General features: G+C 46.2%; 2 protein-coding genes across 4 annotated transcripts; both read left to right on the top strand.

Annotated features, from left to right (window-relative positions):
* The first annotated feature begins 3,517 nt into the window (after positions 1-3,517).
* On the top strand, positions 3,518-6,491 carry LOC120895719 (RILP-like protein homolog). The gene is made up of 3 exons (XM_040299287.1): positions 3,518-3,946; positions 4,036-4,841; positions 4,930-6,491. The coding sequence occupies exons 1-3, from the start codon at positions 3,680-3,682 to the stop codon at positions 5,045-5,047; spliced, it is 1,191 nt and encodes a 396-aa protein (XP_040155221.1). The 5' UTR covers positions 3,518-3,679; the 3' UTR covers positions 5,048-6,491.
* Positions 6,492-7,700: 1,209 nt separating this feature from the next.
* LOC120897002 lies at positions 7,701-12,483 on the top strand. Of its 3 annotated transcripts, XR_005738484.1 has the most exons (4): positions 7,701-8,008; positions 8,134-11,115; positions 11,308-11,389; positions 12,019-12,483. XR_005738484.1 is itself a non-coding variant. In XM_040301572.1 (3 exons), exons 2-3 carry the CDS (start codon positions 8,166-8,168, stop codon positions 11,337-11,339), a joined length of 2,982 nt encoding a protein of 993 aa, XP_040157506.1. In that variant the 5' UTR covers positions 7,701-8,008; positions 8,134-8,165; the 3' UTR covers positions 11,340-12,483. The 3 variants fall into 3 exon arrangements, 2 of the variants coding, with proteins under 2 accessions (XP_040157506.1, XP_040157507.1); XM_040301572.1 differs by having other exon boundaries at positions 11,308-12,483; XM_040301573.1 differs by lacking the exon at positions 11,308-11,389 and having other exon boundaries at positions 7,702-8,008.
* The last annotated feature ends 391 nt before the right edge of the window (positions 12,484-12,874 follow it).

Genomic DNA, 12,874 nt, shown 5'->3' with positions numbered 1-12,874 from the left:
TCGAGGAAATCCGTAAATGGGGCCCTTTCCGTTTGAAGCTCGTAGGCTGAAATTTCAGCCTGTCAGCTGTTTGCATTGTATAGCAGCAGCTATCTAAGTGAGTATGATATAGGGGAATTTGGGGCAAGTGTGCCATACGGGGCAAGAGTGCCACCAAGCATTTTTCCTTAAAAACTTTAGTTTAATGATCAATTGTGTATACAGTTGGTTGCTTTCCAATGACAAAGTATACTGAGCCGAATTTCATATTGACCAAAAAAATCATGCGAAAAATCAACCGAGAAAATATTTACACAACCGTATAGCTGAGAAAACGTGAAATTTTTTGTGGGGTTAGTTGAAAAAAACTTTCTTTTTGTCACTGAAATATTCAATTTCAAAAAAGTAACAACTTTTGGGGCAAAAGAGCCATCTCTATTTGGGGCAAGTGTGCCACCATCTTTCATAGGCGCGAGCTGTCAAAAATGTAAACATTGTTGTAGCGTTCACCGGTATGGTGCGCTTTTCTACTCCGGATTCTACTCCGGAAAAACAGACCAGCAACAACCCATATTGCGATACAGTTTGTGATGAAAAGGGGTTCATTGGTGACTCAAGACATGTAGGAATACATACACTAGTGGTACAAACGTAATTATTTCCAACGAGAAGATGTAAAATGGTTATGAGATTGAAATCGGCTTTTGAATAACACGTTTTAGTGAGTTATAACTTGATATGCTTAAGGTCCCAAATTCCGCTACAGGTGGGTTTATCTCAAGGTGTATGAATTTGAAAGGCTGATTTTAATCGCTTCTGCTTCTGAATGAAGGTTTTAAGAGTTTTTTTGATTATTTGTCAAGCCTCAATAAAGCTTGTTTGAAAAAAATTTTTCACCCATCATGTCAAAAAGTGATATTCTAATTTGGTTATAAAAAAAATGCTATGAGAGTACCTGGACTACACACGCTTTGATTCTAGATTCCATCATCAGATCTCTTTAATGCACCTTGGGGTAAATGTAAACAACACCGTGTTTTCGAGCATTTACTCGAATCTAATTCGAGCTTTGAGGCTAGAATAATCTAGACTGAAAATTGCAGGCTAGTTTTTTGTGTGGTTTTGTATGGAGTGATGATATGATTTCAGTCTCCAACTGTCAAACTCCATACAAAAAACTGACTAGAATCGTGAAGGCCCCCAATAGCGGAGTAGGTCATGTTTAAAAGAATTTATCAAACAAAATATCGATTAGTTTTGAATATTGTTAAGAAAGACGAGACTAACGAATGCTACACAACGTCATGCATGTCAATACTGCAATCGTATCGTGTGTTAGCTTCCACACGTGCGAGAATATATATTAATTTTTTTGTACGCTATCATACAATGATGTCTCTATTGAACCGTTAATGCGGAGCCGTTGGTCCGGAGCCGTTGTTTCGTCGCCGGCTCCGGAACGATGGGCCCGATGCCGGCTCCGCAGCCATTGGAACGGAGCCGTGAGTGTAGAGCCGTTAGTCCGGAGCCGGCTGCGGAGCCGTTGGTGCGGAGCCGGCTCCGGCGCCGTTGGTGCGGAGCCGGCTCCGGCGCCGTTGGTGCGGAGCCGGCTCCGGAGCCGTTGGTGCGGAGTCGGCTCCGGAGCCGTTGGTGCGGAGCCGGCTCCGGAGCCGTTAGTCCGGAGCCGGCTCCGGAGCCGTTAGTCTGGAGCCGGCTCCGGAGCCGTTGGTGCGCTCCGAAACGCCCATCACTAGTGGTAGTGCTTCGGTGGATTGTGAGAATCCAGGAGCAAGAAGAACTACCGGAGGAGTGGAAGTTGGCTGTCATTTAAGAATAAAAATGTTTAAGAAAGGGCGACAGACTGAAATGCTCGAATTTTCGTAACATCACTGTCCTCAAAATCTCCAATAAGATCATATCCCATATCCTGTGCTGCAGACTTACGTCCCTTTCTACAAATATAGTCGCCCGGAATCAAGCTGCCAAATCCACCACTACCACCTGCCAAAATTGTTCGAGGCAAATATATACCACGAAATAGATTTTTACTCTTCAGCGGATCCTGCAGAAGTGTCCAGAACGTCGAATTCCTACTCATCACCTGTTCATCGACTTCAAGGACATCTACGATACCATACATCGGAAGGGGGTATAGAACATCATGAAGCGGAACCACTTACCTAGTTAATTGATCCGCCTGTTGGACGCCACCATGAACGGAGTGCAGTACAAGGTGAGAGTATCGAACTTAATGTCAGAATCGTTCAAATCTCTCAAGGTTCATTCGAAAGTGTCATTCGAAGCGAGGGATTAGACAGCGACATATGTGGCACGATCTTCTATCGGTCTCTTCGATATCTTGGTTTCGCGGAGGACATCGATATAATCGGCAGGACAACTGCGAAGGTGTGTATGGCGTACATCCTTTGAGTCGTGATAGGGCCCAACTGGGAGGCAGCGTAGTTGAGTGCGACAATCTCGAGGTGGTAAAGGAATTCTGCTTTCTTGGGAAGGTCGTTACTTCGGACTATGCCATTAGCAGCGAATGTCGGCGACGCATTGTGTAAGGACATTGTACATATTTTGGTCTTCACCAACTGTTCATATGGAGACGGATCTTGGACCATCCGAGCGGAGGATGCAAACGCTTTTTGCATGTTTAAGTGGCACATTTTTCGGGCCACCTTTGGCGATGTACGGTCGAACATATATCGTGGAAGCGAAGGTAGAACCACGAGCTGCTTGCTAAGCATGGAAAAAAAACTCCTAACTCATTCAGACTCATCCGGATTCATCCGGACTGATCTGCACTTGACCGGATTGATCCATAACTGATACGGATTTTTGTTCATTTTTCAATGGAAAATGTATATAATTTTGCAAGAAATAAATATTGAAAATAGAAATAAATTTGTTATTCTAAATCCTACATCCGAATGATCCGAATGGTCCGAATGATTAAAGACAGCGTTTTTGGGAGTTTGGAATTGCATCGCCAAACTAAACTTGTCCGGACTCGACCGGATTCATCCGAACTCATCCGGACTCATCCAGGCTCATCCGGACCGATCCGGACTGATCCGGAATCTATCGGACTCAAGCGGATTCGTCCGGAAATGCGGAGTCGAATCTGATAGCAATGCTGAGTCAGATTCATATTTTGAGTACCGGAGTCGGAGTTGATCCACTGCTCCACTCCGAATTACCCATTACTACTGAAAAGACGGATGAATCTGCAGTCACAGCGTCTGGCAGCGATCTCAATCTTCTATCACTAACCAATTTGGTCTTATGTTAGCTATATCTCCTGTTCTATACTATACTTACCTAACAAAACCAGAATAGTTACAGTACACAACAATAATTACCAAAAAAAAAGTTTACTAAACACGACACTGATGCCACACAACACTCTTTCTATTGCATTGCTACGATTGATGCACGTGTAATTGCTGCTTAAGTATTGGAGGAGAAAATATGGCCATCGTTCTGCTGCCTGCGTCCAGTGTGCAAATGACATCACCCTGACGTTTGGCTTTTCTTTTGTCATTTCTGGCTGCTGGAAAAATACATTTCAACAACACAAGGAAAAAAATAATCCTGTGCATTAACACATATTGATACGCATCGGTCGTATTCTGTGGCGAAAACGAAGCCGTTATCAAACATTTTTGGCAGCCCGCGATCGTCAAACAGCAAAATGAATGTGGCGGAAAAGTTTAGCGTAGTGGACGTGTACGATTTAGCGTTGGAAATTGGGAAAGAGTTTGAAACAATCATCGATGCAAATGGAGTAAACGCAGTGTCTGGGCTGATTACGAAAGTGGTCAACGCGCTGGAGCTGATGGAAACGTTGATCTGCCAGAATGAAAGCGAAAATGGCAACCTGCAAGAGCTGCAGGAGAAAATCGCCCAACTGGAGGCCGAAAAGGAGCAGAAGGCTGCGTCGCGTTCGCGATACGAAAAGGTGAGCATTACAAACCGAGCATAAGGACGGGCGGGGGCCGCATGCACTATCGGTGTTATGTTTCCTTTGTTCACCTGTCTCCCACGTAGGAACTGGAAGCGATTGAAGATCAATGGCGCACCGAGGCGAAGGAGCTGTTTCAGGTGATCGATAAGCTGCAGGAAGAAAACCGTAAACTGCAGCGAGGAATTGCCCAGTCGGCAAGTGAAAGCACCAATCAGAGCGACGAACGCTCTCGGAACGGTGGCACGAACGGTGGCTTTCCCAACGATTCCGATGCGCTAGAGCCGGGGGCGGACAGTGTGTTAAAAAAATCGGAACACAAAATTAAGCTCTCCCAGCTGGAGGAGAAGCTGAAGCGCAAAGAGATGGAACTGTGCGAGAAGATGGCCGAAATCGAAAGCTTGTCCAGCCAAAATGATCGCTTGAAGAAGGTGGTAAGTGAAAGCCGCAGGCGGCAGAAGCTTTCGCACAATCAGATCATTACGCTGTGCGAGGAACGGGCCGACTTTCTGGCCCAGATACAAGACCAGCATCACGAGATCAAGGCACTGCGGATGCAGCTCGGACTGGCCGAAAAGGAAAACGAAGACTTGGCGAACCGGGTTAACGAGGACGAACGGCCGCGGTTCTCGACGGTCGAGCTGAAGGAGATGCTGACCGATCGAAATGAGTTGAAAGCTCGCGTGAGCGATTTAGAGCAGGAGCTGATGACATGCCAGGCAATCGGCACGGGCACAGAGAACGACCACAGCAAACCAAACGCATTGGCCAAAGAACCCAGCAATGAGGGACCCGCGGCCGATTTCAGCGACCTCCCGGTGCAAGGTCCACTCCCTTACGAGCCGGAAGATGCACCGTGGAAGAAGAGCAGCGAGAGTGGCATAAGAAAGTTGTAAGTATGGCGCAAGGCGTCGAACGCACTTGCACGCTTACGGAGTCTGGTTTTATGATTGTTTTGTTTCTCTTTTTTCCCTCTCCAGCTTCCGCAAATTGTTCAATGAAACTTCTTCCGATTGTTCGAGCTTCTCGCAACGCTCGCTATCGACCCTCTCGAAAATGGCGCTGTCATCGGGACCGCACAGTGATATACCGATCTAAATGGTAAGCGCAGCACAATGTGACTCGGAAAGGGAGGAAAACCCGAACCAACAACGATCATGGAATAACAGGCAAGGAATCACGCGTACTATACACGCCGACAGAGCGCTTACCCAAGCCGTTGGCGGTTTTATCGATTAGATTTACCAAGTTTTGATAAACAGTCACGCGGTACAAAAACACGTGCGTACGAAATATCCGTTTTATTGCCATAGCGCATATTATTGTTAGCAAGGTATATAGCGTCTTGTTTGTTTGTTTGTTTTACAAAACACTTATCCAGTTCGTAGACATGGTTGAAAAACGTTGTGTTTTCGGATAGCAGCAGTGCTGTTACCCCAAAACAGTTTAGTATAGTTCTACCGAACAGTGAATGTTCTAACTTCTTCCGATCAATATCGCTCTCTCCCTCTCACTCTCTAGTAGTAGCGCAGTGCATGCAGTACAGTTGTCTTCGCATAGCTAATCTATCGTTGTTTTGAGTAGCAAAAAAGATATTTCACTATAGAGACGGTAAATGGAAACAAAAACACAAGACAACATTAACAAGACTTTTAAAGGGATAACATTATCGAAACGACAAATGTAGCAGTAGTATGTATGGACCCAACATTTCCAACTCTTCCATTACTATTAGCGATTTAACGGGTTATCTATCCCCAGGAGGGCTAGCTGAGTGGGAAGAAATGGTTATGAGGTATAGGAAAGGAAACAATATTTAACTGGTTCTAGTCATCATTCACCAAGCGCAAACAAAAAGCCAAGGAAGCCAAGTTGTTAGATCTTAGACAAGAGACATTCCATTCCATTCCATTCCATTGACCTCTATTTTACCATGGGGATGGACTTTAAGGGTTTTAGTTGATACATTCCTCTGTCAAGACTGTCAAGCTAAGTTGAGTTTCAAACTCTGAAGACGAAAGTGGTGCAATTTACATAGATTGGGAACAGCTTAAAGGTAGTATGCGTATGCGCATCAGGGGGGGAATGGTGGAACGTTGCTAGGGTACTTTTAAATCTTAGAGATCAACACTATTAGTTTATTTACAAGAAAAGAAACCGATGGAACCACTTCAAGAGTATTACTTGAGACAATATGATCAATTAACAGTGATTCTTTCTATGACTTTTCTCCTCAATCCCTCGAATTGAATACATGACTGAAGATGAGTGGTAGGCCACACTTCCGTGCGACGCCCTGTCGTACGCATTTTGGCACCCATTGCCATTTACCAAGCACTGGCACTAGCTCTCGCCCATATGTAGTGAGGAATATATCTCGAGTAGAACAAAATTACTAGTAATATTATCAGCAGGATTTAAAAGGAGAATTTAAAAAAATGGAAAGGTTCGATGTTGTAAGTTAACCTTATTAAAACTTTTAGCCAATCTTATACTATCATCAAACTAATGCAGTAAAGCCAAACGTATGTAGAAAAGATTCGATCGTGCGTTGTCTTTGCCTCTGCTTGAGCAAAACGAAAGAAACAATCTGCTGCTCCACTGCACATTCTACGATGGCGTAAACATTGCCGCTAATTGGCATGCCCAGTATGTATGTGGCCAGTACTTGTGTACCCCATGGCAAATGACGTAAACAGAGCGGTATTAATTAATAACGACGACCCCACTGTCTCCCCCCTACGTGTGCAGTACCGTCGATATCGTGTCGTATTTTTTTTTTTTTCGTTTCTCTATTGGTCGTTGTGCTGCAATTGTGTCATACCGTGGCTGTGTGCAACCTTGGTTTTCTGACGTTTCTCCTCCTGCTTTGTTGATTTTTCCCCTCCACACACAACCCAATCCAATCAGAGGCGTCAAATGTATAAAAATGAATCTTTAATTCATTTTAAACGTTTCTAGCATCTTGATGCTAAATATTAAACATTGATATAACATATTAAGTAAATAAATCAATAAATTATGATTCATAATTCTGCACATTTAGGGTAATTTGCCAATTGCTGCACACCATCCAATTATATGAACACACTTTTTGAATGAACAAATTGAATTCATAGCTAAACAGCTAAGAAAATGACTCGCAAAATAAGGTTTATTTCGCCATATGCACCACTTAAAGTGTATAGTTTAATTGAAATCTTAGAAATATAGTTAATTCTCACTATTTGGTAACAAAATTCAAAATAGAAAAGCATCCATTTCAGTGCTCGTTTTTGTCTAATTCAGTGTATTGGAAAGTGGGCAATAATTGTATGTAAAGAGCAATGCACTATATAAGAGCAATTATAAAATTTGGAGTTTTAGTAAGTGTGCAAAATGTATTTTTGAATAGGTTTTAAAATCAGTATTTCTTGCCATTATTCATCATTACACTTTTTTATCCCTAAAATAAAATAAACATGCAATTTGTTAACAATAATGTTATATTCTAGGTACATTTAGAATAATATTGTGCCTTTACCAATCTCAACCATATGAAATACGTTGGCTGTTCCCTTAAGTGTTCAACAATTGGCAAATGACTCAATTTTTAACAGAAATTTGCTAGAATTCTCGATTGACGAGAAAAGGACAGTTAGTTGCATCAAAAGTTTCCCGCACCTCACGTGCGTTTGACAGCCCTGTCACAAGTGTTTTGTGCGGCAGATGCTTTAGTCTCGGTGTGTGTGTGAGCCCGCGCAGGTTCGCTTGTGCAATCGTGCAAGCGACGCGTGTGAGGAGAGTTTGTGAAACTGTGTTTGTTAAACGGTGCCAGATAGAGATAGCAGCAAAGTGGGTGGCGGACGGTTATCGGAAATGGTTTATTTATTTTTCGTGTGACTTTTAGCAAACTTCTCGTCGTTCTACTTGCTGATAAGGTGCCGTCGCCATGCTGACCAGCGGTGCCGGAGGGAAAACGTAGTGCTCCCCACCGTTTTGTGTAGAATGTACGTGCGATTTGCGATTAAGCTTTACTGCCGACGCTGCCACACTGGACGCACATTACGCAAAGTAAAGGTAAGCCCTGGAAGCCTCTCACTAGCAAGCGTGGTGTGGTGCGGCCGAGATTTATTGATTTCCTCGATGGTGCAAAATACTTACCTAACCGATTTGTACCTGGCCGTGCTGGCGTTTTCCCGCAGAGAATCTGTGCACGATACTGACGAGTGAGAAAATGTCCGACGATGACACACCACGTACAGCTGTGTCCCCGCCATTAAACTGCGCAAAACCGGAGACCGCACCATCATCACCCGTTGAGCCAGAACATCGCGAACAGCGGCAGCTCGCCGAAAAGGGGCAACCCGTGGTGGAGGATGTGAAAGTGAAACGTGAAACAGAACGAGAAACAGAACCGACCGAACCGAACGGTGCTAGTAGTAGGGTGCTGCCGCCGCCGCTGAACCGACCGGATGACCATGAAGCGATAACGAACAGGCAACGAAAATGCGTTCAATTTACGACCCCAGCAGCGGCGGGCAGCGCGACTGCCGACGACACGCTGCTCAAGTTTATCGAAGGTGAGGAAATATTGGACAAAGAGAACCCGTTCAAAACCGACGAGCTGGGGAGCGTGCTGGAGAAGCAATACGGTGCCGCACACCGCCAAACGGACAGTGTGCGCGATAAAACTTTTCCCGGTAACGCTGCCAGTATCGACGATGATGATGACGATGGCGAAGACGACGGTGGCGATAATACCGACACCGATCTTGACAGCGATAACGTGTTCATTACGAAGGAGGAAGTGCTGCGACAGTCCAAGTATGTGAAGACCTACATAAAAAATCCTGATAAGCAGCTCAATTATGATAAAAGTGTAATCCAAAAGCTGAACGCGCTCAAGGCGAAGGGGCGACAGGTGCGGGACGTTGTGGTGGTGGAGGGTACCACATCGTCACCGCCGGGCGTGAGACCGCCAATTCCGGCCCCCCGCATGGTACACCAGCGGCAGCAGCAGAGCGATCGAAACAATAACAGCAGACGGCAGCAACGCTCACCGCAAACCGTACCATCGCGTGGCGGAAACCCGAAACCCGTGCCGCGTGCTAGACGATACGACTACGCGGAGGTGAAGGTGCGCATTGGTTCGGCCGAGACGGAAGAGTCGCTGTACGACTCGAATGAGGTCGTCCAGAACGCGCTCAAGTTCGACAGTCGGTTCAGGAAGGTGGAGTTTGGGTCGCAAGACGATATAGACACGATCGCCGAGCGAACCGAGGACGGAAGCGATCAAACGGTTGGCCAAGACACGCCCGAATCGACGGTACAAAGCCGCGAAAGTCCGTCGAAATCCGTGAGTGCGTGCAAAGGGTCGGTGAACGGTTCACCGGCCAAGAAGGATCAGCCTGATGGGCGAAAGTCGACCTTTGCCGAGGATGTGAAGAAATCGTTCTCCAACACGGTAAAAAGTGCCGACTTTCGGAAGTACCTGCAAAGCAAGGGACTCTCCCTGGTGCTGGCCAAGCCGAAAGCTATCGAAGGTTCCCAGCGCGTCAGTGGGCCGGCGGAGTCGACGGAATCGGTCGGCAAGAGCATTCGACTGTCAGCAATCTCGACCAGCAGTACACCGGCCCGGCTGCAGCAGGCCAAACCCTCGGTGCTCGCGCGGCTCTTCCAGAGCAACGGGCTGTTCACGCCCAAAACGCCAAATGAGCCGGCCTACTCGGCGGTATTTGCCCGGTCCTCTACGCCCGTGCTTCTAAGCTCGCAACAGGGGCGCCTGACTCCTCGCTCTCAGCTCCCGATGCGCTTCGGCAGCTTTAACGGTTCGCTCAATAGACGATCCGCTGCGACAGCGGATGTTAAACCAAAGGTTAATTTTAAACAGTTGGTAGACGGGCAGGGTGAAACAGTGGCCGCTCCCGTTCGCCGTCCCGCCTCGGTGAACGAGTTCGAACGGCCGAAGCTGCGCACACACTTTGCCAACAGATCGGTGTCGTCGGTCGACTCGCTCAAGCGTCCGATGAGGAATGCCGGCGTGCAGGTCAATCTAGCGGCAAACGGTGGGCCCAACAACAGTCAAATCATACCCACCAACCACCAGATAGTGCCGGCGGCGCAGCAACGGCCCGGCAGCTGGCAGGGTGCCGTTGCCGTCCCGCACCCGGGGCAGCCACCAGTTGGGATGGTGCAGTCGCCGCCACAACCGCCTCCGGCGGCCGCCTATAAGTTCATCCGTCAGCGACCAGATGCGGCACGGTTTTACGGTGGCGGATCGACGCACACGGTAGCACCCCTCTACTCGGAACCGTTGCGCGAGCTGCCGATGATGGTGCAGGATGAGGTAGATTCTGGCTTCCGGTCAGCGGTAGACAACGGCTATCATATTTACGAGCAGACGCCGGATAATTTGCGCCGCAGCGAGCTGGTTTACGGTAAAATCGGTTACCTTAGCAACACGCAGCTGAACCGTTGGCATCCCCAGGATCGCCGCTCGTACAGTAGCATGCAGGAGGGCGTAGCGGGTACGGGCAGCAACGGTGGTACGTACGGTCGCCTGAGACCGGTGTACGTGTCCTCCCCACTGTCCACCCAGTCCACGCCGGTGCGCCGCGCCTCGGACGTACTCGATCGTGAGCAAATCCTTCACCGGATCTACGACTTCTGTCGCCGATCGATACGAAACAGCAGCAAAACGAGCGTGAATTCGAACCATACCGAACCGACCTACCAGAGCAGCAACGGTACGCCCGGCACGACGAAACTCGTGCCCAGCGGAACATTCCCGATCGAACGGCAACGGGTGCAGCGCGTTCAAAGCTTAAACACGCCACGACCGCTCGCTCCGACGAATCAGTACGGCACGGGCCGCTATACGCGGGCCGTAACCGCCGTTCCGGCTGCCCCAATGCACTACCATCCTTCCAACAGCCAGCCTATCGTTACGGGGCGTCAGAATCAGCACGAGCGCAACATCGAGAATATCTACGCGTTTGTCAACAAAAAGATGGTACAGATGAATGTGGGCGGAGGAGATGACCGGAGCGTAAGATCGGTACAAACCTCGGCACCCTCCACCCTGCGCCGGGTGACATTTTCGAGCACAGACCGACCACCGGGCGTGGTGATGACCGATGGGCTCGATGAAGCGGACTACGTTAACATTCGTGGTGCTCCCGATGGTAAGCAAACTTTTTCGGACTTTGTTTTTTCTTTCCTCTTGCTTTTGGTAACATCACATCACACAATGGGAAGAGTAAGCAGCTGGTTTGTGCAATCCTTTTCGCACCCATTCACCCACCATTTGCGTATTTTGCGTATTAGAGTTTCGGTTGTGGCAAGTGTTGGTAATGGTACTTCTTTCTTTGTTGCAGGGCTACTAACATACGGAATTGGTTCACTTTGAGTATGCTTTTACCACTAGTACATGCCTGGAGCTTTTCTTTAGCAGCAGAAGTAAGCTTGCCCGCCTACCAGTTCGTTCGCTGTCGAAGGGTGTCTGATCATCATACCGCACAGATATTCATCTCGCATACCTTTGTACCCATTTTCCCCCCTCCCCCCCACATTTTACAATGCTTTGACTCCATCCTGGTTTTTTCCTCCGTTCGTCGAGCTGTACCATAACCTACCTCACATTGTATAGCTTTGTGCAGGTCTCGTTTGAGTTCCGTTTTTTTTAATTTATATGTTACGTTACGTCGTTTAATTATTTATTTTGTTTTTTTTTTTTTAATATTCCGAAGGCGATCTTTTTTAACAATTTACTTTCAACCATAATTTATTTCTCGATTGGTTTGGATGTGGATTGTGTTACAAAGAAATCCAAACTTAAAATTCAGTCATCATTTCAAATGAGGTTCACAGTTCTTTTGTCCTTCTTTTTGTATGTTCTATACTTTGTATGTTTGTTTTCTGTGTTTTTCAATTTGCTTTCTTTCTATTTGTGCTTTTTTCATAATACCCTTTTTAATGTCTTGTGGACCGTGTTTCTTTCTATGTTGTCTCTTTCTCTTTCTCTCTTTCACTACCACTTTCCCCTCCCCCTGTTGGTTTTTGTACATCTTCATCATCCGTTTTTGCAGGTATCCAGTACAGAACGACACAATGCTGAGAGATTTCAAGTGGGCGCCTGTGTTGGGCGTTTTCGCTAGAATAAGCCAACGTGTAGTAACCGTAACTGTTCGTTCGTAAGCAGAACCGTGATAGCAACACACCGCTAAAATGATAACAAAACAAATATGAAAGCAATATGCATACAGTATTCTAAATTTGAACGCTAACGACGCACCAGTCAAACAAACATGCTAACAAAGCTAGAAGCAGAGACCTTTTTGAATCCTATTAGTATCTATATAACACAAGGCATAGAGTTTTGCTAAACCGTTTTTTAAAACATTTATAATATATATATTGCGCGCATATACCTACTATACAGACTACATTCATAAATAAAGATGAAAAGCAAAACAAACATTTTATACACCATTTTATATATTTTGTATATTTGAAAATAAACTATTGTGACACCATTTGGAAGCGCTTGAACATTTGCTTTTGTTCTTATTGTTGTTACTATTAACTTCGTTCCATTTCAAATTGTGCTGTGTCTTTGTTTACCGTTTTCAGAATATCCTACGCTGGTGTACTGTAGATGTCGTGTGTTGGTTCCACTGTTTTCGATCGGTAAATATGGCACCGGTTGGTGTCGTGCGTTTTCTGTGGCACATTCACGTTGTTTAACTAATTTGCAGTTGACTAAACAAAAAAAAAAGGTCCACCAACCGCGCTAGTCTGTGTGTGTGTTTTCGCGAGTATGTAAGCTAACAAATATGATGGTTTATTGTAATTATTTGCTAACAGTAATCGTGTTTTCGTTATGTTACACATTTCATTCGCTGAGTAGTAGTGTAAAGCATATAATATACATTGCCCATCATG

This window comes from Anopheles arabiensis, chromosome 2 (genome assembly GCF_016920715.1).
Source record: "Anopheles arabiensis isolate DONGOLA chromosome 2, AaraD3, whole genome shotgun sequence".
Lineage (NCBI taxonomy): Eukaryota > Metazoa > Arthropoda > Insecta > Diptera > Culicidae > Anopheles > Anopheles arabiensis.
This window is presented reverse-complemented; position numbering and strand designations above follow the sequence as displayed.

What these genes read in the sequence shown, in the direction of transcription:
- LOC120897002 (XM_040301572.1), top strand. Translation starts at nt 8,166, where the DNA reads ATGTCCGACGATGACACACCACGTACAGCTGTGTCCCCGCCATTAAAC. An exon ending in CATTCGTGGTGCTCCCGATG is followed by an intron (nt 11,116 to 11,307) that starts GTAAGCAAACTT and finishes TCTTTGTTGCAG; the next exon opens with GGCTACTAACATACGGAATT.
- LOC120895719 (XM_040299287.1), top strand. Translation starts at nt 3,680, where the DNA reads ATGAATGTGGCGGAAAAGTTTAGCGTAGTGGACGTGTACGATTTAGCG. An exon ending in CGCGTTCGCGATACGAAAAG is followed by an intron (nt 3,947 to 4,035) that starts GTGAGCATTACA and finishes TCTCCCACGTAG; the next exon opens with GAACTGGAAGCGATTGAAGA. An exon ending in GAGAGTGGCATAAGAAAGTT is followed by an intron (nt 4,842 to 4,929) that starts GTAAGTATGGCG and finishes TTCCCTCTCCAG; the next exon opens with CTTCCGCAAATTGTTCAATG.